This window comes from Marmota marmota, unplaced genomic scaffold (assembly GCF_001458135.2).
Source record: "Marmota marmota marmota unplaced genomic scaffold, marMar, whole genome shotgun sequence".
Lineage (NCBI taxonomy): Eukaryota > Metazoa > Chordata > Mammalia > Rodentia > Sciuridae > Marmota > Marmota marmota.
In genome coordinates this window covers 6,100,110-6,126,368 of record NW_026000138.1, presented here as the reverse complement: position 1 = coordinate 6,126,368, position 26,259 = coordinate 6,100,110, and the positions used below count along the sequence as shown (strand labels likewise).

The window sequence follows — 26,259 nt, the reverse complement described above, 5'->3', positions numbered from 1 at the left end:
TTGTTCTCATTACCAGATGAAGTTATTGAAGAATGATTTGCTATGGAATTATGTCTCTGCTTCAGAGAACTTTTACATGCTGCCCTGACTTTCCTTTCTCTTATACAATAATGTGGCTTCTTAGAAAAAAGAATGTACTAAAATATACTATATGTCAGCATATATATGAGAAAACTCCTTGATCTCAAAAGAAAACACAAAACTCAGGTGGCTGAGGCAGGAGGATCCAAAGTTCAACTTAGCAAGATCCCTGTCTCAAAAAAAGACTGGGGATTTAGCTTAGTGATAAAAGGCCCTGGGTTCAATCCCTAGTACCATGAATGAGTGAAAGACAGACAGACAGACAGACAGACAAAAACTTCATTGTGAATTAGTAGTAGTAGTAGCAGCAACAGTAGCACTATTGAACACAGGGTGATCTACCACTGAGCAACATCCCGAGGCCTTTTGATTTTTTGAGACAAGGTCTCCCTAAATTGCCCGACTTGTACCAAACTTGCAATCTTCCTGCCTCAGCCTCTCAAGTCGCTGGGATTTCAGGTGTAGACCACTGTACCTAGCTCAATATGAATTTTGAAAAGGACCACAGAAAAGAAAGTCATTATTTTTTAATTAAATTTATGAAAATGGAAATGTTTTGTACAATGTCTCATAGTGAATTATCTCTCTGAAAATCAGAAGTGCAGCATTTATCCTACTAGGAGGGGACTATTAGAAAAATAAACCAAAAACATGTTTTTCTACATTTACACTATAAAAGTTGGCTTTTTTTTTTTTTTTTTTTTTAAATTAAAACAAATCTCCCTGTAAAGTATGAAAGTAAAATAACGAGGATCCATTCCTAAGAACATTTAATATGATAAATATACTAAAAAACTTATCTGCCCACTATAACCAGGAAAAAAGGAATAGATGACAACTTTGGATCTCACCAGCCACAGGTTAAAATAAGACAGAAGTAAAAAGTTTGTAAAACAATATACTAACGTAAATGGACGAGCTAAGCAAGAATACAAGTCTGCTCACATCCTAACAAACTTCTTGGCAAGCATGGGTGTGAGAAATGGTTGAGTAAGGACCTCCCAGATGATGCCAAGTTTTAATCTGTGCAACAAAGTTATATAGCAGGTCAGCGGGTTCCTCCCAATGTATAAATCATTCCCAGGGAAAAAATGTAAGCTCTCCTGTGGTGTAGCAATAACTCTCTGAGGCCACTAGGGTGGCATTAAATTACTGCTGCATCACACTAAATGATGCCCTAGTGGGCAGTAAAACGGATTTGTGTGGCATAATGGGATGGTTTAGTGGGACAGCAGGATAGCTGCCCTGTTCCATAAGACCATTAAACAGTGGGAGGAGTGGACCATTCCACCGCTTGGGTTTGGTAATCCTGCAGCAGATAATCTGAAAACACTCTTGCCAAAGTCTCTACTTTTCTAAAAAGATAAAATCAGAATTCCTGATTTTGAAGTAGGTTATCTAAGCATAAGGCTATAGATAGTTCAGCCAGTGGTGTACACTAAGCAATAAGGATACAGTACCATAACAGGTGAATGTCTCATCAGAAAATACCTCCATTATAGCTTCTAGAAGTACTTATTTTAAAATCTAGGCTCTAAAAAAATCTTTTACACAATCTTTTTCTGATTTGGATTTTCTCAGCATTTAACAATTGTAGTCTAATATCAGATAGAAACTTTATGGCAGACTCTTCAAAGTAAGTACTTTTGTAAAGCAGATAATCTTACAAAGCGGGTTCTTTCAGCTGTATTAAATGATTCAGTTACATTGCAAAATGGTTAGACTGAGGAATGTGCCTGTAGATAACAAACTATCCTGTCAAATCTCCAAGTACGAAAGAAACCTCACAAGAGCAGACAGCAGGAAGATCAGGTCAGAAGGCACACTGGTCACTGGGCAGGAAGAAACAAGAGGCAGAGCCAGGCAGCAAAAAATACATGGTGAATAGAAGAATGAGAAAAGGATGACAGTAGACATTTCAAAGGGAGTCACACAGACTAGATTTAGAAAATGAAAAAAAAAATAGACAAGTGATTAAATTTCTAGGCTGAAAGGCATGGGGGGGGTGGGTGTGAAGTGTTGGCAGTAAGGGACCTGGTATGTAGGAAACTGACATGTTTAATATTAAGGATCTGGGGACCAAATCCAGGGCCCTGTGCATGCCAGGCCAGTGTTCTACCACTGAGCCACATCCCCAACTCCAAGAATATTTAACTATTGTTTCTTTTCTTTCTTCCTTTTTTTGGGGGGTGGGGGAGTGGGAGACAGTGGGTTAACAGGAGATTAAACACAGGGTCATTCTACCACTGAGTTTCACCCTCAGCTCTCCCTCTTTTTAAAATTTTTTGATTTCGAGACAAGATCTCCCTAAGTTGCCCAGGCTGGGCTTGAGCTTTCAATCTTCTTGCCACAGAGGTCTGCTGAAATGAAAGGCATATACCACTGCACCCAGGCCCAAGGATATTTCCTTTTTTTTTTTAAATTTTAATATTTATTTTTTAGTTTTTGGCAGACACAACATCTTTGTTTGTATGTGGTGCTGAGGATGGAACCCGGGCCGCACGCATGCCAGGCGAGCACGCTACCGCTTAAGCCACATCCCCAGCCCCCAAGGATATTTCTTAACAGCACCACCACGAATACAAAACTAGAGCACAGATGAGAAGTCAGGTCTAGAAATAAATATTTGGAAGTCAATGGGATGGTGGCCCTGATATGCATACATCTATTTAAGAAGAAGAAGAAGAAAAAAATAAGATCCGAAGGTATACGAATCTGGTGAAGAAACTGATCAACAATCCAGAGCACAAAAGGAAGAGCACCATCTATTTATTTATGCTGATAATTATCCCCAAAATAATTCAAAGTATAGCTACTAAAAACGTGAACTAAATCAGTAAAAAGTGTTTTATTTTTAATGTGAAAAATCTAGATTAAGAAAAACAGCAGGAAAAATAAGATGAAGGCAGAAGTTACATACACTATAATTTATATTCTATGTACTTGCTAAAGGTGGACCACAATATGGTTGTGAGCTGTCCATAAATCAATGCTAATAGAAAAATACTTTTTCTCACACAATTTACAGCAGCCTAGATAGAAAATAAAACAGATATTCAGCTGCAGTATACCATACTTATGCTAAGACCAGAGAGAGATCCTCACATGCTAACAGAGGACTCTTAATGTGCAATTTCTTCAAAAACATCTTCCTAGAAAATTAACTATGCATTTTATTAAGCTGATACAACACCTTTCAACAAGAGGTTGGCTGCCAAGGCAGAGCTTAATAGGAGAATCAACATGAAGGGCCTGAGAGAATTGGAAGAGGTGTCAAATCATTCCCTTATTTTAGTTACACAAAAAGGTTCACATACATTCTTAGGGGGCATATGGACCATCTCCCCATTAAGAACTTTTCACTTAAACTAGAGAAATTAATGGCTATACTTTAAATATACTTAACTAAACTTTTCATAAATATTTAGCAATGTCAAATTTAAAAATATGTACTTTAGAAATAGAGCTGCTTTAAATTGCTCAGTAAATGAAAAAAAATCAAGATGTGCTCTAACAGTCAAATGAGCTGGTAGATAAGACTTAAATCCATTTAAAAATTTTAAAAACTCTCATGAAAATCCATGGCACAATATTTTACTGCCACAATAAGTGGTAAGTCAAGGGACAATCTACAAGGAATGCAAAAATTTTCTAGAGAACAATTCGGGAGCCTATCCAAACTTCTAAATGAATGAGCACTTATAATGCTATGCCTACAACAATTTTAGCTTTCAGCAGGTGCTACCAAATACCTGCCATAGTCATTCTAAAACACTCCCACTAACACCAACCTTTTCTTTTATTACAGAAGGTAATAAAAATTACCTAAAAAATTCTATTAATTTAAGCCTACCTATTTTCAATATGTATCTCCATTTTAAAATTAATTAAAATTTCAATATGTATCTCCATTTTTAAATTGCTAGGGAATGTCTTGCCAAACTGATGCCTTTAGTTTTAAAGCAGCTTACTAGAAGAAATTAGTGGGAATAATGTGATGACAAGGCCAGTTGTGTCCAATAAGCTCTTTCTGATTCCTGACAATAAAACTGTATCACCTGCATATAAGAAAAGACTGTTTTCTTCTTTAGTCAAAAAGGAAGAAGATTTAAAACAAAACAAAAAGAGAGGATTGGTAGGTAAGGCCAGGAAATGAACCACGAACTGTGCCTCCTTCTCTTGGACCACAGGGTTTGCCTTTTTATTACCCACCTGGAACAAGAACAGCTGACTCTTTGGGTTGGATCCACAAAATCCCAGGTAGCAGGATTGTTAGCAGGCTCTTCTTCAAGAGTTGGAGTTGACATTTGGCTCCTCCTAAAACAGTGCAAAATATGACTTATGTGTAAACACTGAGATAACACACTCATTACCCTGTGGGAAAAAATGCAATGCTAAAAAGAATTGAATACATTTCACACAGTCATGATATCCTGCTGATATTTTAGTTTGGAGCAACCATGTGGAGGGGGAGAACCTGCTCTATGCCCTAGAAGCAGAATGGAAAATATTCCTATATATGTTTAATGCACATTTTAACACAGGTGATATATATAGCCATTAATATATCAGACATTATTAGCTTTTGCTTTTTTAAAGGTCACCTAAAAAAAAGTCATCTAAATTATGTATGAATAGTGTTCTAAATTAATGTTTTCACAGCATCATTAAATTACATACACTCAATTAGATTGTTTAAATCACTCTTAAAACTCCTTTAGTACTTATTAGCATTTAAGGGTAGTGCTTTAGCACTTATTAATGTGAAGTGAAAGATGGAAAAGAAAAACTTCACCCACATGTTGATGATTATCAGTAGCAAATCTCTATTATTACATAATGAAAATAAGAATTTCTGATTTAGGTACAGCTGATACTACAAAGTGGTTCAATGATAGCTCTCTAGGGAGTTCTCTTGCTCCCCATTCTCCCCTACCTTCTTGGGTGTCTCACTACCCCGTTCTGTGATAGTGATAGGAGGCTGAGGGCTGTTAAAGTTGGTGGAGATGTAAAGTTAGTGATGATAAAAAAAAAAAAAAAAGATCATTTGTAAGTGACTAGAGATACTTCTTAAGCTCTATAATATGATATGATTTTCCACTACAATTATTTGAAATTTTATCTACTACATTTTCTAGAATCAATTCATTGGGAAATAAACATTTAGTATGAATTTGCTAAAATCCACATTCAAAAGACCAGTATGTAAAACTCTCAACAGTCTTCACTTAGGAAACATTTAATTCACTTCTAAATGAGTGAACTTGTTAGCAGTTATTGACAAGAATGTCCATATTCAGTCTTTACAAGAAAATGGAGACTCATTTGTTTACTTGAATTATTCAACAAAGTGGATATCTCACCCACATTAAAAGAGATATGAAACTCGCATTAGATTAACATAAAACTTGGCAAGTTGAATAGTATTTACTAGCTATTGTTGGTCATTATCATTGAGGTCATTAAAATAATTACCCAAAGTCTCTTTTTAGAATTGATTCTCCCTTTCCCCCCCCAAAAAAAAAAATGTTATAAAGAAAGAAGGGATAAAGGAAGGAAAAGAAAAGGGGAAGAAAAGCTGGGTAGAGGAAGAAAAGAATATAGCTTCCTCAAATCAAAAAACAGGGATAAAACAGCTAATATACACCCCTCAGTTCAATTCAGGTACTGTTGATTACAACATAAAGCAGTACATGATAGTAAATTGTCAAAAAGGGTTATTTCCCTTTGCAATTGGAAAGCATTCATAAACTGGTATACAAAGAAAAACCAAACCCACTGATTACTGTCCTGACAGTGAATCTCTGAGCTATTTATGTTGAAAAATGAAAAGGTAATATCAAATCAGTTTCCTGATTTTAACATGTCTATTTTGAATTTCATTCTATTAAGCTTAAAAAAGATGAAACAACAATCCAATGACCTCTCAAATTTGGCCACACAGTACAGTGTGACTGACCCGCTTCATACAGCAAAACAGGAGATGGTCACTAAATCACAATCCAGACATAATCCAGAAAACATACTTGGACTGGGTTCTGTTGAGGATGCATTCCTTCCAGACTCGATGAACCATATGATTGTGGAGTTTTGGAGGAATCTTCCCCGATCTCTTTGGACTGTGCATAGTTACCATCCCCCCATCTTGGGAACCCAGGTGACTGGTAGCACTCTGCATAACTCCACTCTCTCCTGGAAAACAAAGACAACTTGGAGTGTTAGAATGTTCTAAAAATGTCTCCTCATGCACAGACTGCTACTGTATTTAAAATACACATTTTAATTGTTGAGAATCATATTCACTGTAGCTTTGTCCCTACCCCTGGCAATAACATCATATGTAGTTGTGAGTGAAATCTGTGTCAGGGTATTTTGTTGTCCCCTTCTAACATTCTATTTCCCTAAAGGAACTGATTCAATCAACAGTCAAAGCCATCAGGGAATACACATACAGAGGCACGTACTGGATACAACTTACTAGGAAGAGCTCATAATTGCATTATTAAAGATGTAAATATGCATTGATTGTTTTGAATTTTAAAAACCGAACACAGCAAATGTTTCAAGGGAGAACAAAGCAGTAGAGGGAGCTTTATGCCCATTTAGCAAAACTGGTTGTGTAACAACAGCACACAGTGCCTGAGAAGGAGAAAGAACTTAATAGCACAGGCTTTTAACAAGGTCAAATTTCAAATTTGTGTGTGGAACTGTTTGTCCTCATGCCTGACACTATTTAAGAAAGTTTAGTTCTAAAATACTGAAAAGGGTTGTCTTGACATTTTATGTCAGAGGATTAAAAATTCACTGGTTTCGCTCTAATAAGTTCACTTACTTTTCCAACTAAAATTGATGTATAATCCATTTCTTTTCACTATGACCACTGATGATGTAAGTACTGTGTGAGTATTTTACTACTTCTGCCTCATAAAAGACAAATAGTAAAGTCAATTTCTAATGTTAAATTATGATTTAAGTACTTTCACTTGATTAAATAAATATATTGTGGGTTTTAGTCTCAATAGAACAATGATACAAAACATCTTCACCAAAACAGTATATTTAAGCACTCTGGAAAATCTCCACTCCTATTTGAAAAAGAAAGATGCAATCTTATAACACAAACTAAATATTCTTTGCATCAATGCAACACAACCATTACTCAGGGCTGAATGGTCAGGCCTGGCTCTGCTTTTAAAAACAAAACCAAACCTAAATGTTTACATTCTAAAGAATTAAACCCCAAAAAAGTACTGTTATATTACATTATATTAAGTGAGATCAATTAAAGGAGACAACAAATTTGGTCTTTCATTGCTACCTTTAAAGTTTTTTTGCCTTGGTTCATTGTGCAATAGAATTCATTTCAATTTTATAATTGGTTTTCATGCCTATTACACAAACTAGGCAACTGAAGAAACAGAAGAAGATAAAAGTCCTCATCCCTACACATCTATAAAGCAGCTAAAGAAGCTACATTCCCACAGTTCATGAGGGAGTAATTTATGACCCCAAAAGGAGAGGCAGAGGAAAACAAGCAACAGAGACTCTTCTGATTAAAGCTGGGTTAGTGCTTTTCAGTAGCACTTAATAACCATACTGAACTGTGGGTGCTATCTTACATAGACTTAAGGCTGTACTACAAGCTGGTAACTGCACATTGAATGTTGTTACCTCCAATTACCTCCATATATCAAACACAAGAGGCAAGTGGGTGCACCTATCCAGATAAGGCATGAGTGATTTCACCAACCATTTGGCCCTCTTATATCCCTGCTAATCTAGGAGACCCTCGGCCATTTTAAGGGGTAAAATAATCCATTCTGTCCTGTATCTAGGAAAACACAGCAATGTTTAATGTTAGAGTGACTAGGATTCTTCTTGATGGTCCTAATTTATATTTTCAACATACTGTTACTTCAAAATAAGGGGCAAATTCATTTTAGTCAAAGGATATCAGAGGCTGAAACAGGAGGACCATGAGTTCAAAGCCAGCCTCAGCAACTTAGTGAGGCACTAAGCAACTCAGTGAGATCCTTTCTCAAAAATAAAAATATAAAATAGGACTGGGAATGTGTCCCAGTGGCCGGGTGCCCCTGAGTTCAATACCTAGTATCCCCGCCCAAAAAAAGGGTATCAGAACCTTTTATTTCTCCAAGGCCAGCCATAATACCATACAAAAAAATTGGGAGGGAAGGAATTTGAAGATTTAGAGTTATGAAGCCCACAATGAAACCCACCATAAACAAACCCTCTTCTTTTTGAACTGTGAAATTTAGAGTTCTGAACTAATCAGGTCAAGGCAACATATACACATCAATTCTAGTTTAATACAATTTCACTAAACACCTGACAAACAGATAAACAAAAAACTGATAATTTAATAATTGCACATTATTAAGTTTATTAAAATTATTAAAATGAAGTAGTGTTTGCACATAACTCACACACTTAAATAATTTCTAGATCACTTAAAATGCCAAATGCAATGTAATTGCTATGTAAATAATTGTTACACATTATTGTTTAGAGAATACTGACAAAGGGAAGAAAGCCGGTATGTATTCAGTACAGACACAACTGTTTTTGCTTGAGTATTTTCAGTCTGCTACTGATCGAACCCACAGGTGAAGAACATGCAGAAACAAAGGGCCAAATGCAAAATTTTTTCCCCACCACCTCAGCAAACAAATGGGCCTTTATAAACTAAAACATAAATTAAAAGGGAGGAGGGAAGCGGAGACTACATGTTGTCCATTTCTGTCTCCCACATGGTATCTGCATAATTACTTCCAAGCAATTTAATAACATGTGCTGCAACTGCAATTCTAAGCACTGCTTTAAATATTCTGAACTTTCCATTTGTATACTTCTATATTATTTAAAAGTACTTTCATGTACCCTACTTAATACTTCTAACAATCCTGTAAAGCATGTTTTAAACAGAAAAGGAAACTGAGGTTCAGAATAAGTATGAGAATTAAATACATTCACCTTGAAAAATGTATGAGAGGACAATATCTATTCAATTACAAACTCTAGGGCTTTCCCTAAATATATTCACTAACCACAGACATTTACTGAATGCTCACTATGTAGCAAATTCAGCAATTACCATGTAGGCATATATAGTGTTTGAATATTTGTTTTCAAAGTTTAGAAGCCAAGATTTCATTTACTCTGATGTTCCTGCCATCATGGTCCACATTAGATGCCCATAAATAATCCTATTTCAGCTCAAGTATGATAAGTATACTTTCCTTAGTGACCAAATTTCCAATTTAAATGAGGTCACTACAAAAATAAAAAAAGTTAATATAAGAAATACACTACTGAACAAAGAAAGCAAAAATGTTCCCAATTTAAACAATGATGGAAGACGTTTCAAACTATCAAATTTTTTCATATGTAATTAATATTTATTAATAATGAAACATACAACTGACAGGACAAAGGTCAGAACTCTGAGGTGATACGCTAACTTTACAATAGAAAATATTATAACAGAAAGAGAAATGTCCAAGACATGTCCTTGGTTAGCATGGCCATCTGGGCAAAGATATAGATGTGTGTACAGAACGTAGGAGCAACAATCAAACTATTCAGTTAAAGATACAATTAATATATGCACAACTGAAATCCTGAAACTTAAAATATTCTGTTTCAAGTTTTTCTTCTCCATGTTGTAAAATCCCTAAATACTCTCTTACCTCCACCTCTTCCACCTGGAATTTCTCGGTGGTGTTCACGTGTTCCATGGCAAGGGAGCTAGTGCCTTTCTGGGATCTCTTCTACCCAGGAGACTGCTCAATCACACTCACCTGTGATGGCCTGCTCTGGAGAGGTGGGAGGGGTCAGAGGCATCCCACAGTTACTTGGGTCCTTCACACTACCAAGCCCCGGCTGCCCAACTGTAATATGGCCTCCAGCAGTGGCAACACTCTGAGGAACTGGGATGTCATTCTGAGAGATCAATACAAAAGCTGAAGGGTAGACCATCCGAACACCACCTGTAAGGGAACAGAGTGAGGCCTGAGAAAGAGTTCACACAGGAAAGTCAAATTCACAATTCCTGGGGTTGGGTTCAAAGTTCAATGGGAAACTGAAGTGCTAACAAAAGCGATATGTTTCATTCTTTCCAAAGTTAATAGCTGTTTGAACATGCACTCCAACCTGATGATAATAACATTTGGAATACAGGGACCATGGTTGCTTCAGGCAAGATAACTACTCGGCACATACCACTGTGTCAGGAGAATAAAAAATAAGATGGAAAAATTACAGATTGTTCCTGATGAACCTAAATGATTATCTTTTAAATTAAGGAAGATGAAGAAGATAGAATAAAGTTCTTTGGGCAAAATATTTTCTCTTACCAACAATTACTTCTACTGCCACGGGGAAATCATCATCATATCCCAACTCTTCTTCCTCTTTCAATTCCTCTTTCTTTTTTAGCACCATCGGGTAGAAATATTGCCATTCCTCAATCAATTTGCGGGTGGCTGGGTCTGACATTTTATATGCTTGGCCTGTTAGCGTGCCATTTAAGCCATATGGACTCACCAGAACTATGCAGGGAGAAGAGAACAAGCTACACATTAGAAGAGAAATTCTGCTTATGTGTGATGCTGCATACATTGTAATTTTAGGATAAAGCACAATACCACTTAATGTACATTGCATTTTATTTCTTAACATCTTTTAAAGTATGACTTTTAAAGATTTCTTATTTTGGTATTTATTTTTATATGCCTCTCAAACTTATTTATTTTTGAGGAAAATCAGGCATCATATTATACTATCAAGTCTATCAACACATAATATATGTAAACTATCTGAATATTAAAGCACATACACATTTGATAATGACCTATACAATGTGAATACTGAATCTTCCATAACAGAAGAAAACTATTCAATATATAATGCCCTAAATCCACCAACTGAACACTCTGTGGTTACTGAGACTTCTTAAATATCTGTGGTAATCAGTGAAGAATATATAAATAAAACTTTTAATGACAGAAAAGATTTAATATTCAGAGCTTGAAGTATAATGTTCACTATAATTTTAGTTATATGACGATTTTGGAGGTCTGAAACAACTTAAAAACATGAAAATTTTATTTAATTCAAAATAAGGAACTCAAAGTCCTTCCATTTTCGTTAGTTTTTTTATCTTACTGTTATTTTCACTGAGTTAGACATGAAAATATAGTTGACATGTTACTGTGAGTAACCCAGTCAGTTCCTAGCCCCAGGGTATTTAACCCCCCCCCCAAATACTTTTCAGGGTATAAAAATTACTATTATTTTAATCCTAAGTTTTATTTTTTTAAATAAGCATAGTTATTGACATGTCCTTTTTGTTGTTTTTTTCCCTTAACAGTCTGGTGATACGTCACATAAATCAGGAGAGGAGTATTAGTCATGAGAGATATAAACACCACCTATTTCTGGGGTCTTTCTGCTGTTCCTCAATGATCCAAATGGAATAAAACTACTGACTCCAACCAGCACTTAATCAAGGGCCTTGGGCTGGAGTTGTGGCTCCGCAGTAGAGCACTCGCCTAGCAAGTGTGAGACCCTGGGTTCAATCCTCAACACCACATAAAAATAAATAAACTAAAGGTAAATATTATATATATAAAGAGCCTTTTATTTATTTTTTGCATTAGTCTACTAGGAAATTTTCATATTAATTTGTATAATTATGTTCAGCATAATTATATATAAGGCAGCACCTTCTACACCAACCATCACAGGAACTAAGCAGGAAAATGTCTCTCAGAAGTTTTCTATGATTTGAATATTAACAAACAACAAAGATTTAAAATTACTGGTCAATAGAGACCTGGCATTCCTAATATGATCTTTCCCCACTTACAAGATTAAAAGTCACTTCTCTCATGATTAGCAATTCCTTCTGTTATTATAATAAATAAATTCTTTTATTTTGACTAATAAAGTATAAGAAGACAGATTATCCTCTGCGACTTCATACTCAAGAACCCATAGTATTTAACTAAGTCTGACAATCCATAATAGCATATATTACATAACTTATAAGTGTACATTTTGAGAACTGGATTGTTTTAAATTTTATTGTAATTCATACATAAAAAAACAATTTACAGAAGGATAAAGTACATGTGTGTTTCGGTGGGCTATCGATAATAATTGGGACATGAATAAATGAGAATTCAATGTTCCGATGTATATTTTTTAAAAAGGCTTAATTAACTTTAGGGCAAGAAACAGATTCATTTGTCAAATTAGGTCAGAATAGTATGTAAAAAACAAAAAAATAAAATATGAAAGCTAAATACTCTTTTTAGGCTGCTATAGTGATTAAAATATTTTAGTCAAGTCAGTTTAAATATCAGTGTTTTAAAAATTATATTGATCTAATAAGCCTATCTCAAACAGATATCTCTAGTAATAATATATTAATACTGAATCAAAAGATTTTTCCATATGGCTCAACCTAATATTGTAACACTTTAAAACTATTACTAATAGAAAATTCTGAATTGCAAAGACAAAAATAAAGATTTAGAATGTTCAGTCAATGAAAAGGACATAAAGCTATTTTAGGATATCTAGGTGCTCAGGCTGAGAATTAATGAAAATATGAATGAACTAAGTAAAATTATTAACCAAAAACTTATTAACAGTGTAGCCCTACAATTAAAGAAAATAATGAAGATACTAACTGAAGAAACTATACCCTATATATCAACTCTAGAAATTTTACTTTTGGTTGAAATTTTACATACCAAGTTTAACAGTAATCTTTACTAAGTCATTATATTACTGTAACTTTGTTAACAAACACAGAGATGAAACCTTTTCATTTACAAAAGTTGTCAATACTCATTGGATTATATTTCTCAAATACTTATTGATTTATTTTGTTGTGAAATTCTCTACCTCATATTCTTTATTACAACTTCACATAAGACCGTGTTATATATATGATATGCTTCCACAAAAAGCTACTAATAATACTTACTTGTGAAACTAAGTTGTTCCTTTTTTCTTCAATAACTGACCCTTGTGCTTACCTTTCAAATGCCCATTTAAGATAACACCTCCACCTGCAAAGCCTTCTGGGGCAAGATGGCTATCCACTTGATGGCCTGGTGGTGGGCACGCCAGTGGGGGGTGGGGGCGGGGGGAGACACCATAGAGAGCAGGAACATCACTGATTGCTTACCTTGAAATGGTGCAGGTGAAGACTGAGCCATGTGTATATGTTCCTCACTGATCAAATAAATTGGCTGATGTTGGGCAATCTCCACACTTGTGCATACATTACTTTCTCCATGAAGAAAAAATGTAAATGCACAGGACAAATGTTCACTAAAAAAGGAAAAAGTTAGAAGTTAAACTTTAAATTTTGGTAGAAAACAGGTGCTAGAAACAGAAACTACAGAGGAGATACAGTTCTACTTTACCAGCCATCCAGCACAAAGTTGACCTCTTGTCAACTGTGGACAACACATAAATTTCTATTTGATTATGTACTGATAATATAAGAAAATAATAACTTGTTCACAAACTAAACTAAAGCTGCCAGACAAATCTGATAATTTAGATATGTTGCATTCTGATCTTTCCAAGATTACTGTGCAGTATGATTTGCATAAAATCTAACTCCTATGTCAACTATAAACAAAGATCAGGAAAAATCAAACATTTTCTACCTTTCATGCCTAGTACATGGAAGGTAGTTAAAACTGTGTTAAGTCAAATTATGTGAGAAAACTAAATTTAAAAGGCTTATACACAATGACTCATGAACAAGATAAAAAGGCAAACTCCTGAGATGTCTGAACTGGCTCTTAACTGATTCTAGGGATAATGACAAAACAGTTGGCCTTTGGTAAAACAGAACAATAACATAAAATTTGCAAGTTTACAACATTATAATAAGGTTAAAGCTGTTGATATAAAAACAGAAATTAAGAACGATGTTGTATATAATTTCCTAATATACAATTGTTAAGGTAATCAGTATCTAAAGAAACTGGTAATTTTATTATACTAAATGTTTACAATTCACTTCTGATCACCAAAAAATTATTGAAGCATTCCACTTCTGTTTTCTACACAATGAGCTAAAAACTGATTAAAAAAAAAGGGGGGGAGTTTAGTAGAGAAAAAGAATTTCAATACTACTATAGTAGCACATTCCTTCAAACTTGTTAACTTTGGCCCTCGGCCAGGCATAACAAATCCCCATTCCTCAAAATAGCTCATAGGAGCACTTGCCCGATAAACCAAAATCACATTACTAAACAAGGCCAGGAAACCACCATTTTTAAAAATCATCTCTAAGAAGTTGTTTCTGTTTAAAAGTTCTTTAATATATCATAAAGTATATTCTGAGTACTACTCATCTTTAAGTTTTATTTTTAATGTAAAATAATAACGCTTTAAAGAAAATGTGAAATGAAAGTGATAAGAATATCACCCTATCACACAGTGATATATACATATTCTTCTTTGATACATATGTTGAAATACTGACTTTTTTGGTTTTACTAGAATAATGTGAAATTTCACCAATAGGATACATGCAGTCTTGGTATGGGTATTTAGTATAGCCAAGCAATATAGTAGCTAAAATTGGTGGGGAGAGGCAGGGGTTTAAATCTTTGACACCATACTTCGAAGTTTCAAGTTCAGCATGTGAGGAAAATTTGCACATAACCTAAAGGTACATAGGAATCAAACAATATTAATAGTAAAAATGTTCTTCCTTTATGATAATGACACTAGAAACACAATATTTCCAACACTCAACATGTATAGTATATAATAGAACCAAAATACAGTTTTACTGATTGTGGACTGGCTAATCTTTTAGCTATAAATTTTAGCCAAGGATTTGAAATGACTCATCCTTTTCTATCCCAGTATCCTGTGTATTCAGTAACTTAATTTAAAGAAGCTGGTGGGAGTTCCAGACATAGAATGTAGCTACAGAATATGTTCTCTATTATTCTAACCTGTGTGTGAAAATAAACTCAACCAACATTTAGCTATCAACTAGTAAATACAAAGAATGATGCAAGCACCTATTTTTAATATTGACAACTCTAAAAAAAGTTTAAAAGAGACAACTAAAAGAAAAAAGAAAAATGGCAAGTCATAATACAAATGTACCAGAGGCCATCAATAACTGTATACTTTCTGGCAAGTTACTGCATCTCTCTGATAATTTCCTTATAGATAATAAGCAACTGTTAGCACAGACCGCCAGGCCCCCAGAGGTTCTGATTCAGGAGAATTGAGAGTGATGTGGGCTGGAGAGGCATTTCTAACAATTTCTCAAGCAATGCTGCTACTGTTCCAGGTCTAAGAACTACACTCACAGAATTACTGGATTTGAAAGTAACTAAAACCCTCTCTAGCAATTAAGTTCTATTTTTTTCCCCCAGTGATAACATGCAGTCAGAGGTCAGACAGAAATGACAATACTAATTCTAGGAAGTAGAATTCCACTTTGACCTAGCAATACCACTTCTAAAAATTTATGCCACAGATAAAACTACTGAGCAGTTTCTGATTACAACCCTCTCTTAATAGTCTGAATACAGCCAAAATAGCCATCAGTAGAAGACCTGTTAACTGAACTATGGCATATCCCTACAAAGTAATATTGTGCAGCCACTTAAAAGGAAATGATCATACTACCATGGAAAAACCCCAACAAAAACTGTTAAGAGAACGAAAAAAAAAAAAGGTTCAAAATAATATGAATAATATACTTTCATTTTTATAAAATGAGAAAGGGGGGAATACATGCACAGGAATTTGCTTGTTAGTGACATAATTTTTTTTTTCCAGGAACAATTCACTTTAAAAAGCCTAATAACACTGGGCTGCTTTGGGGAATGAAGGAGCATGACTAGGTGAGAGATAATTTACAATATTCTTTTGTATTGTTCAATGTGTGGCCACGTTACACAGAGAGCAATGGAGGGAGGATCAGAGGAAGCATCTGACTCTGTCCTCGTGCAATGTGCTTGCTGGCCCATTAGAGGAACTCATGATGCTTCAGCTTGTCATACCTGGCTCTTGGCTAAGATCATCACTGATTTTGATTCTATATCCAACATATTGGTTATCTGATCAGTAAGCCATCAATATCTTTATCCATGGCATTGCTTCAAACAGTGAAAACGATCACACCACCTTGTGATACACGTTGGGAGAAAACTGCCAAGTTATAAATTCACCAGAGTGTTGTCACCCATTTACTTTTTCTTGTCCATAGACATATCTAAAAGATATGCCACATCTTGATAAAATGAAGTTAGATAACAATCATACTTCTCTGTTCTAAAAAACCTATCTAAAAATCAAATTCAGGTGGTTTTATACAAAGACTAGCTTCTCCTCCTTTACATACGACAAAAATAGAGCTAAAGAGTTTAGCTTATCCAATGACACATTTAGAGGCACAAGTGGATTAGCCTTCGAATTTAATGTTCTTTCCATTAGTTAGTTCATGTATAAACACAGTTGTTCATTTAAATTCCTACCAACTGATATTTTATATTGGTAAAATGAGATCAGATTTTAAAGAACAGTGAAAATAGGGAACTCTACAAGTATAATTAAAGGCATATGATGATGTATAGAGGTATTTTAGAGTTAGAAGATAAATCTTTATTTCCAATTCCTTATCTATTCTTGCTGCTTTTCACCAATCACCCACTTTAACTTGAACCTTTTTTAATCACTCAACTCTGTTTCAGATACCCTCATTATTTGAAAACTGAAAGGGTCTTTTAGAGATTATCAAAAAGATCAGCCTCTAGATCAGAGGAAAGGCAGAGTATGAGCCAACGGATCCAACAAGTTCAGAGCACAGCTGGGCAGAGCTTGGGTCCTCCTGAGCACAGTGTATAAAGTGCATCCAAGACTTTCTACTTTAGAAACACTGCTTTGCTCCTATACAATACATCCTCTCATTAACATAAACACACACTATGCAATTTAAACCAGCCTCTGCATCAAGTCTACTATCTTCCCTTACTGTAGTAGTACAGATGATAGTACCAAATAATTATTCAGGATCAAAACAATATAAGTTCACTCCAACTAAAATTGGAGCCTTGCTTTTTTTTTTTTTTGGTGGCAATGCTGGGGATCAAACTCAGAGCCTCCTGCATGCTAGGTAAATGCTGTACCACTGAGCTACAACCCCAATGCCAGCCACGCTTCTTGACAAGGTATCACAGGTCTTCTCAACACTGATGATTCTTTTCTCTTTACTCAGCAAGTCTAGTCTGATTCAGGTAATTACTCAACTTCTTTCCGACCTCAAACACATTTGCAATTAAACCCTATCTCACTTTTCTCCCTAGAGTCCTAGATATTTCTTTTTCTTTGTGAAGCTGCTCCCATCCTCATCCTCTTTCACTTATAATCTTCATTCTTTCCTCCATTTGCTTCAGTAAAATCATCCAAAAGAATGAAAATAAAAGGTAGAAAATCATATGTTACACGAATCCTAACGAAAATACTACTAGTTTATAGAAATAACAATAAATAAAACATGTTTTAAGCTTAAGTTCAGATTTTAAAAAAAAACAGGAATTCAACGGGAAATTTAAACAATCATAAATGTATTACATATAGCTTAAAAATATATGAAGATTTTTTTAAAAAGGTTAAGAAGAAAGTAACAGATTTAAAATTAATATTTAATATATTTTCCTCATAATTTAATAAGCAAGCTATTAAGAATACAAAAGTTTAGAATGAGAAACATATATACATGTGTGTATATGTATATATATATGTTGGCTTTTCATAAACAGAGAACCAATTCTCTTTCCAAGAACAGAAGAAAGGTCTCTTAAAATTGAATGGGTAATAGGACCCCAAACAAGTCTCAAATTTCAAAGAAATAATGATATCGTATATATTACACACTCTCTAAAACAGTATGTTTTAGATAGACAGCAATAGCTTAAAAATAGGTTAAAATAAAATCCTTTTGTTTGAAAACCTAAACATGTACTCCTTAAATAAATCATAGGTTACAGAGGAAATCACAACAGAAATCACAAAATATTTAAAACTAAATGAAACCAAAGTAATACATGTCAAAATCTGAAAGAAAACAGTACTAAGAGAATAATTTACATACCTAAATGCTGAGGAAAAAGTCTAATAATTCAAATCAAGAAGTTGAGAAACAAAAAAAAGTATAAACACAATACAAAAGAAGGATGAGAATAATAAAATCCAGTCTGACCTGACTATAACCATCCTGGGCAGTGACCGTAGCGCCTGCCTGAGTACCCCACTAGGCTTCCCAGGCAGGTCCCCAGCTTACTGTGAATGAAGGAAGCCATTACTTCAGGTAGTGTGTGGAGCTTCACCACCAGACCTTTGTGCACCGAGCGCCAAGAATGTGCCTGACTGACTTCTTTGATAGGAGCTTGAGATAAATCAAGTAATTATGACTTGAATGAAAGTTATTTTTGTCCTGCCGACCATATAGTTCCCATCCCTCTGACTCAAATTGGGGGAATACACTGAACTTATGACCATCCTAGACATTTTCCTCCCAGTAAGTTCCCAACAAACTGCATTCTGTGCAATCTTCTATCTGTCACCTCTCTCTGGTTTCACCTTCCACCTAAAGCAGCCAATGCCCCCACCCCCTTAGTGAGACCTTGTCTTAAAATAAGAATTATAATAGGGTGGGGATGTATCTCAGCAGTAAAGTACCCCTGAGCTCAATCCCTACTATTGCAAAATAATAAAAAATAATCATCCATCCATCTCAACACCAACTAAGAAGGGTTCCACAAACTTCCTAGACTCGCTCAATTCTCTTATTCAAATTGTTTCAACAAATGATGTGATGGATTAACATCAGCAAATCTGATTGTACTACCATGCAGTAACAGATAAAGGAGAAAAAAAATCAAAAACTCTATCTCAATACATAAAGAAAAAAGTATCAAATTTCAAAAAGATCGACAGTAATTATTAAAAATGATTCTCTGTAAATTGGGAGTTGAAAGGAACTAACTTAAACAGATAAAGTAATTCTCTTGCTGACTGTTCAAACTTTAGAAGGATCCTCTTTAAAAAAAAAATGGAACTAGACATGAGTATTTAGTCTTCTACACAACACTGTCTCAGATGTCCAATTCAATGCAATAAAACAAGAAAAAAATGGTATAAAAATCAGGATGGAAGAAGTAACACTACATGTATAGATAATAAAATTCTCTAAAGTTCTCTAGGAAGATAATTTCCAGACTAACAGCACTAAAAAATAATTTAAAAGTTCATAAGGTTGGTAGAAGCAAAATCAGCAACTGTAAAACAAAATACTTACAAAACAATTGAAAAAATATACCCCATTAGCAGTAGCAAAAAGAACTGTAAGATACATAGAAAATAAATCAGTAAACGACATTTTATTCTTCTTCTTTTTTTTTTTCTTTAATATTTATTTTTTAGTTTTCGGCAGACACAACATCTGTCGTTTGTATGTGGTGCTGAGGATCGAACCCGGGCCGCACGCACGCCAGGCGAGCTTGCTACCGCTTGAGCCACATCCCCAGCCCACGACATTTTATTCTTCTACAGAAAAATTTACAGAATATTCTGTTGAAGAATAAAATAGAAGATATAAAATCTTTTAAAAGATTCAACATATTCTTGGATATGAAGTAATATCATAACAACCAGGAGCTCCCCCTAAACTGATCTATAAAGTCAACACAATTCTTACCAATATATCAGCAAGTGGTTAGATAAACTGATTCTAAAATATATACAAAAGAACACAATCAAGAAAAGCTGTCATAATTTGAAGGAAAACAAAATGAGAGACGTAACTTACCAGTATCACTAATATTTATTATTAAACCATAGTGATTGTGAACTCAAAAACCCAGTAAGCCTCAATGCCCTGTCCTACTTACCTTTCGGACCAAACTGCCTATTAGTCTCTCCTCTGTTCTTCTCTCCATTCTAGCCCAAGAAGCTTTCCACTACCCTTAAAAATGACACAATCACTATTTAAGCTTGCTGTTCTTCTGCTTGGAACTCTCCTTCCTAGGTATCAGTAGAGCTCTCCCTCTCGTTTCCTGCACGCTTTTCTTAAATGTCACCACATCAGCAAGGCCTATCTAACCTCACCACATAATTTAAAGTCACCCCCACAGCTCCTTTTTTTATTTTGCCCCTAGAGAGCTCATCACTTTCTTTTTCGGGTACCTGAACCACATGCTCAGAGGTACCATGGATCTAAACTTGTTTATAAATACAAGGCTTTCTCTGTATCATGTTCTTTCTTTCTAAGATACTGAAACAAAGGGAAATAGGGGAAAAGAGGGAGAGAAAGGGGAAGAAAGAGACAAAGAAAAGAAGAAAGTAGGAGGAGAGAATGACAGAAAGAAAGGGGAAGAAAGAGAAATAAAAGGAGAGGGAGGGGGAAATAAGAGAAGGAGAGAAGAGGAGGTAGGAGGAGGAGTATAAGTCTGTATGTGTCTGTGAGATGGAGATCAACTGAACTTTGTTTTTCAAAAATCACATCAGAGAACATAATGATAGTATTGGAACACATTCATATTAAGGATTTTAAAAGCAAACCAAATGCTGGGATAATTATTTTACAACTAATAAACACCTGGGCTTACTTTTGTTCATAGAATGTCATTTCAAGTGCCCTATACAAATACCATTGATAGAGAGGTGATCATACAGCAATTTATTAAGCTTTTTTCAAATAAGAAATTATTTGAATATAACATGACTTAGGGAAATTTATTAATGCTTACACCCCTTCACAGTAGGTGCTTTATTATCATATTTCATCTTTGATCTGAGCATCAAAGATCTGTTTCTTTCAGAATCAAACTAAGAAAAAGGCCACTGAAATATTTTGTTTCAAAAGTAACTCCTTGGTAAATATAGCAATATCAATTGTGAGTAATCAAATTTCCTGGCTCCTGCCTCATAGACATCAGGGTTTTAAATAACATATTTATATTTCTCTAAAGTAGGAATCATGAGTTATATAAATATGAAAAGACAATGACTAGAGAAATTCCTTCTACTAGTTGAGTGAGTAGCTAGGCAGAGCAGAACCCTAAACCCTCCCGGGCATCCTGGAAGGGAGGTGAACAGGAAGCCCTGGCTCCCAGGGCTGGTACACTCTGAGCTCCCTCTCCAGCCTCCACAGGGCCCTCTCTGTCATTCGATATCATGTATCATTCTGTACCCAAAACAATGTAAAGAATGCCACATTTCTATAAGAAATGACCCAAATCCATGAGAAGGGGAGGGCTAGCAAGATAAGTTCTCCTATAATTTATAAAATATCATATAATCTATCTTACTGTCCTAACCAGCTGAAAGTATATTACTTACAGAGGTCCAGTAAGTAAAACTGAAACTATATTACAATAGGGAAAGAAATCTGGTTCCATTTTATCCTGCCAGCTTTATCTCTTACTACATCAATTCATGAGTCTAATTTGTTTCCTTCATATGGCTTATAATAATCGCAATTATTTAACTTATTTTGATAGTCTCTCCTTAAGGAAGAAACAATGTCTATCCTACTATCCTCTGTATTCCAAGCACCAAGCAGAGAATACTACACATAGCACTTAACAGCCACCAAATGGATGAATGCAGTTTTAGTTAAAACTGAAAATTAGTTTACCTTTTTTTCAGAAAGTTCCATGATAGGACGAGCAAGAACAACTGATAAATGCAGTGAATACCTTAAAAGTGAGAACTAGTTATTAATAGGAGGTAACAAGTTTGTAATTTCCAGTTATTTTATTAAAAGGCACCTTTTAAGGCTGTTTAATTGGCATGGGTTGTAACTGGGGTAAGTGGGAAAGGAGTTGCATAAATGCAAAAAAGGAAGGACTGGTATTCCAGATCATTTTATTCTTATACAATATTCTAATTATTATTTTAAAAAAAGATACTTTCACTTCTTAGAGTGAGTTTTCAGAATGCAACTATTACATGTGCTTTCAAAAATGCATTATGAATATTAATAAACTCCTGTTCTTTTCATGGTGTAAAAGTGTTTTGATAACAGAGTCACAATGCAGAATGCATTTAGATAATTTTATCTAAATGCTTTCTGTGTTATGAACTTATCATCTTAAGATTTTCGAAGTTGTCATTAACTAAACCTCTTGCCAGAAGCAATTTGCCTCTTTATAGATTCTCATCTGGGAATATTTTCTAATGTTAACTTTATGGTTTCCTTTCCTTAAAAATATTCAGTTTATTCTGGCAGCCCTCACAAAGACTATATGTAGATCTTTGCTCACAAGTATACTGTTTTCTCTTATTCCATAGGCCTTAACTTTTACCTCCGTTTCAAAAGAGAGTGGCATTATAATATCCAAATAATAAGATTTGCTTATATTATTTAAAATTTTTTTGAAACACTTTTACTATTTCATGTATCTTCACTTTAAATTATAAGTTAAATCTGATTAAAAGGCCAATTAAAATGTCCAGGGAAAGTTACTCATGCATATCTTTAAATGAAAGATTTATTTACTTTATTCTAACCATTGAATTAGCATTAGAGTACTATGAATAATCACCCTCCTATGAAAAAGTTACCAATTACATTGTTAAATTCAAAATTGTGTCACTGAATACTTCACCTACATATACAAAAGTGTGCTCTCTCTCTCTCTCTATATATATATATACACACACACACTCTCTCTATATATATATATACACACACACACATACACACATACATATAATCCATATGTATATATAATGCACACATGTGTACAGACAGATACACACACACACATACACACACACAAATGAGCACAATTAGATTGCTCTTTGCTGCCCTTCCCTGGCAGTAAAATTGGCACTTGGATGGTACATTAGTTCTTCCAGATCACAGTCTACTATTCCTGCAGTGGTGCCAGAGCAGAAGCAGTGTGCCTGTGTTAATACAAAAGCAGAGCCTTGGTGGACTAAAGGACTTAATGCTCCTCCCTGGGTACCTCACTCACTAAAAGCAAGTAACAGTGAGAAGAGGCTGTGACTCAATGTAACCTTGATTCAAAATCTAGAAGAGTTTGAAGGTTTAAAGATGCCAAAATAGACATAAGGCTATTTTAGTCAGAGATGTGTATGTGTGCTTGAAAAACCAGAAGTGAACATACACAAACTCTGAGGCTTATGAAAGTCATCTTATTAATATCTCCCTTGAGATTATTGAACTAGGCCAGATTATCTAGTCACAGTCTGGACAGCTCTTTAAAAATTCAACAGGAGTGTGGCTGGAAGAATATATAGATTAAAGTGACATTTATATTAGGTAACCCAAAACAACCAACGTACTTTCACTGCTCACTTTAAGACATGCTTGGAATTTTTTTTTTTTTTTTAAGCATAAAACAAAACCTTTCATCCTTTTTTTTCCTGCAGGTGTTGGGGAGGGTCCCTCCATTTGAAAGACAGAAATAAAGGGTGGGGGATACAGAGGGACTGATGGAGAACCACATAAATTTTTCTCATTTAAAAACTAGGCGGATTAAATGAAAGCTTGTATACCAACAATGCCAGCAGCATACCTGGATCACAACAGGCCATAGGTTAGTAGGAAAAAGCAAAAGAAAACTTATTTGATTCTTTATTTATCCATGAAGAAAGTAAAGTTTCAGGAAGTTCATTTAATTTCACAGGGTAGCAGCATAGCCCTGAGACCTGAAGTCTGGACTTTTCCCACAGTAGAATACTGCTGAGGCAGGACAGAAGATGAACATATTTAAATTCAAAATAATCTTCAATGTTTTCTGTTTTTAATATCAAAAACTTAATCCACTCTGAATACTAAGATCCAGTCTATAGAGCTCTATGTGCAGGTTACCAACAGGTACTTATATTAACTCATGCCTAAGTTATTGTCAAGTTTTTACAGAATTCTCTTAATAAAATTAAATACCTAATGATGAATGGACAGAAAAAAAAAACTAGGCACTGTATACTGTGAATATACTTTATATACAGAATTACGAAAAATTGTGCTGTGAATGGATACTTATGAATGTAATGCATTCCACTATTGTCATGTATGTAAGAAATAAATAAAAAAATAAAAATAATAAAGGATTCACAGGCACTGAAATGAGTCAGCTAGATCTGTCTGAGTCGCTGACTAAGAACATAAACTAGCCTGTCTCCATAGCACCCTACTGCTAAACTAAAATGTTGGATCTTCCTAAATTACAAAATATATTTTTATAGTATATCTTAAAATCATGAAATGTTTGCTTATGTTTAACAAAAACATCCAACCATTATGACAGATTCTGACACCCATGGGGAGCATGAGTGGCAGTCATAGTGAAGTTCTTGCCAGCTTGAAAGAAATGTAGGGACAGACCTCTGACATCTGCCTAGATTCCCATACCCAGCTCACCAGCAGAAGTGACCTGCCAAGAAAGCATAAGCAGATGGGAGTTCCAATATGCTACCATTCACCAGGTAAACAACAGCAAGGAGGACTTCACCTCTACAGTCAAGCAAACAGCAGCAGAGAAGCAAGCCTATTTAACAAGTCCTGGGACTCCTCGGAAGCCTTGGTCTGCATGGTATGTTGCTTCCCCACACCCCACTAGCTGCACTTTCCATCACAGATGGATGTGAACACTTACTCTTCCTTCTATCCATATTTCCTCATCTGATTTTTCTACCTCATTCCATTTATTAAATGTAAACTACTTTAAATACATTTAGAATGAGATGAACCATGATAAAAAAAGAAAGGGAAGAATTAGATTTATTTTCATTCTCACTCTCCCCTAGAACTCTAAGAAATTAATAGTGTTATTTATTTCACAGAAGCTGATACATAAATGAAAAAATACAACATCATGAAATTACTTGTTGTCCCTATTCACTGTAACAGTCCCAGTTACATTTTTTACAATATTGCCTACAGAAAACAATGCCAGAAAGAAATTTACCTTTTGAGATAACTCTATTTCAGAGTGAGTGTCAGCAGCTGACACTCACTGTGGCTTGGCAAGTTCTTTAAAGGCTTTCCAACATTTGGCATTTGCCCGCCAGAGAGCACAGCCTTTCATACTCAGCACTGTTGCAAAATGTCTCACTCACCAGTACTCAAAGGAGGTCACAGTTTTCCAGCAAAGGGGAAATAAAATTGGATCTGACACTTATTTGGTAGAATGCTGTTATCAGCAAGTATTTATCTTCCATACTCTTCTCATGCCACAGGGCTACACTAGAAGCTAGGCTTTCTCTTTCTTTAATCAAAACACTGTGCAGCCTTCAATCAATAGCATTGCTCAGGATCTCAACTCCCCTATCTCTAACATAAATCTGATGGCTAAAACCAGCAGAAAATAAACATAAGATGCTTTTCTTACAGCCTATGTAAAGACAATGGTCACTGGGCACTTTACAATATGTAATACAAATGCTAAATAGAATTACTTTGATTCTTAGGAAGTAAAAGTAAATTCAACTGACAGAATATACAGGAAGAAATAAATTTTTTTTAAAAAAAGAATATACAGGAAGAGTGGGATGTTGGAACCAGCAGTCATTCAATATAAGGATGGCATGAGCATCTAGGTAAAGGAACAAACAGAAAATACAAATCAGGTGATTTAGCACCTGGAAAGCTGTTATATACTCCAGGGATACCCAATAAATACAAACTCTTCAAACTATCCTCATGTGTACATTCAATGACAGTCATATATAATCAGCATCTGGTCACTTTAAAAAAAAAAACAAAAAAACAAATGGTTCAAATTACCAACACTTACATTTTTTTAAAGCATTAATTTCTAAAAGTCTTAGAAATGAAAGATTCTGACAGAGAACTTCTTGGCATTCGTTATTAAGAATCAGTAGCGGGGGATTTGGAAGATGGCGGCGAGGGGAGTGCATTACCCCCGTGTGCTGCTTCACTGTGTGGGAGTATGACAAGTCAGGACGGCTAAAGGATATCTTGTTAGGAATTTCCAGCAATAGTGGGGTGCTCCGGAACCTGGAGGAAGGATTTCCATCGCACGAGGATCGGCTACGGGGACTCAAACGCGAGAGGTTTGTCGCACGGAGGGTAACTGCTTATTCAGCAAATCGCCCCGCGGC

General features: G+C 35.0%; 1 protein-coding gene across 3 annotated transcripts in view; it reads right to left on the bottom strand.

The window, feature by feature from the left end:
- Nucleotides 1–3,554: 3,554 nt before the first annotated feature.
- LOC125611249 (mediator of RNA polymerase II transcription subunit 13-like) overlaps nucleotides 3,555–26,259 on the bottom strand; it is a 216,700-nt gene continuing 193,995 nt past the window's right edge. For 2 of the 3 annotated variants that reach the window (XM_048785659.1, XM_048785661.1), the window contains exons 4-8: nucleotides 13,301–13,446; nucleotides 10,455–10,649; nucleotides 9,900–10,088; nucleotides 6,108–6,273; nucleotides 3,556–4,398 (exon numbers count right to left, since the gene is read on the bottom strand). In XM_048785659.1, coding sequence (XP_048641616.1) covers nucleotides 4,173–4,398; nucleotides 6,108–6,273; nucleotides 9,900–10,088; nucleotides 10,455–10,649; nucleotides 13,301–13,446 — 922 coding nt within the window. In that variant the 3' untranslated portion in view covers nucleotides 3,556–4,172. Of the gene's footprint in view, nucleotides 4,399–6,107; nucleotides 6,274–9,899; nucleotides 10,089–10,454; nucleotides 10,650–13,300; nucleotides 13,447–26,259 lie in introns of all 3 variants that reach the window. The other variant, XM_048785660.1, reaches the window with a different exon arrangement.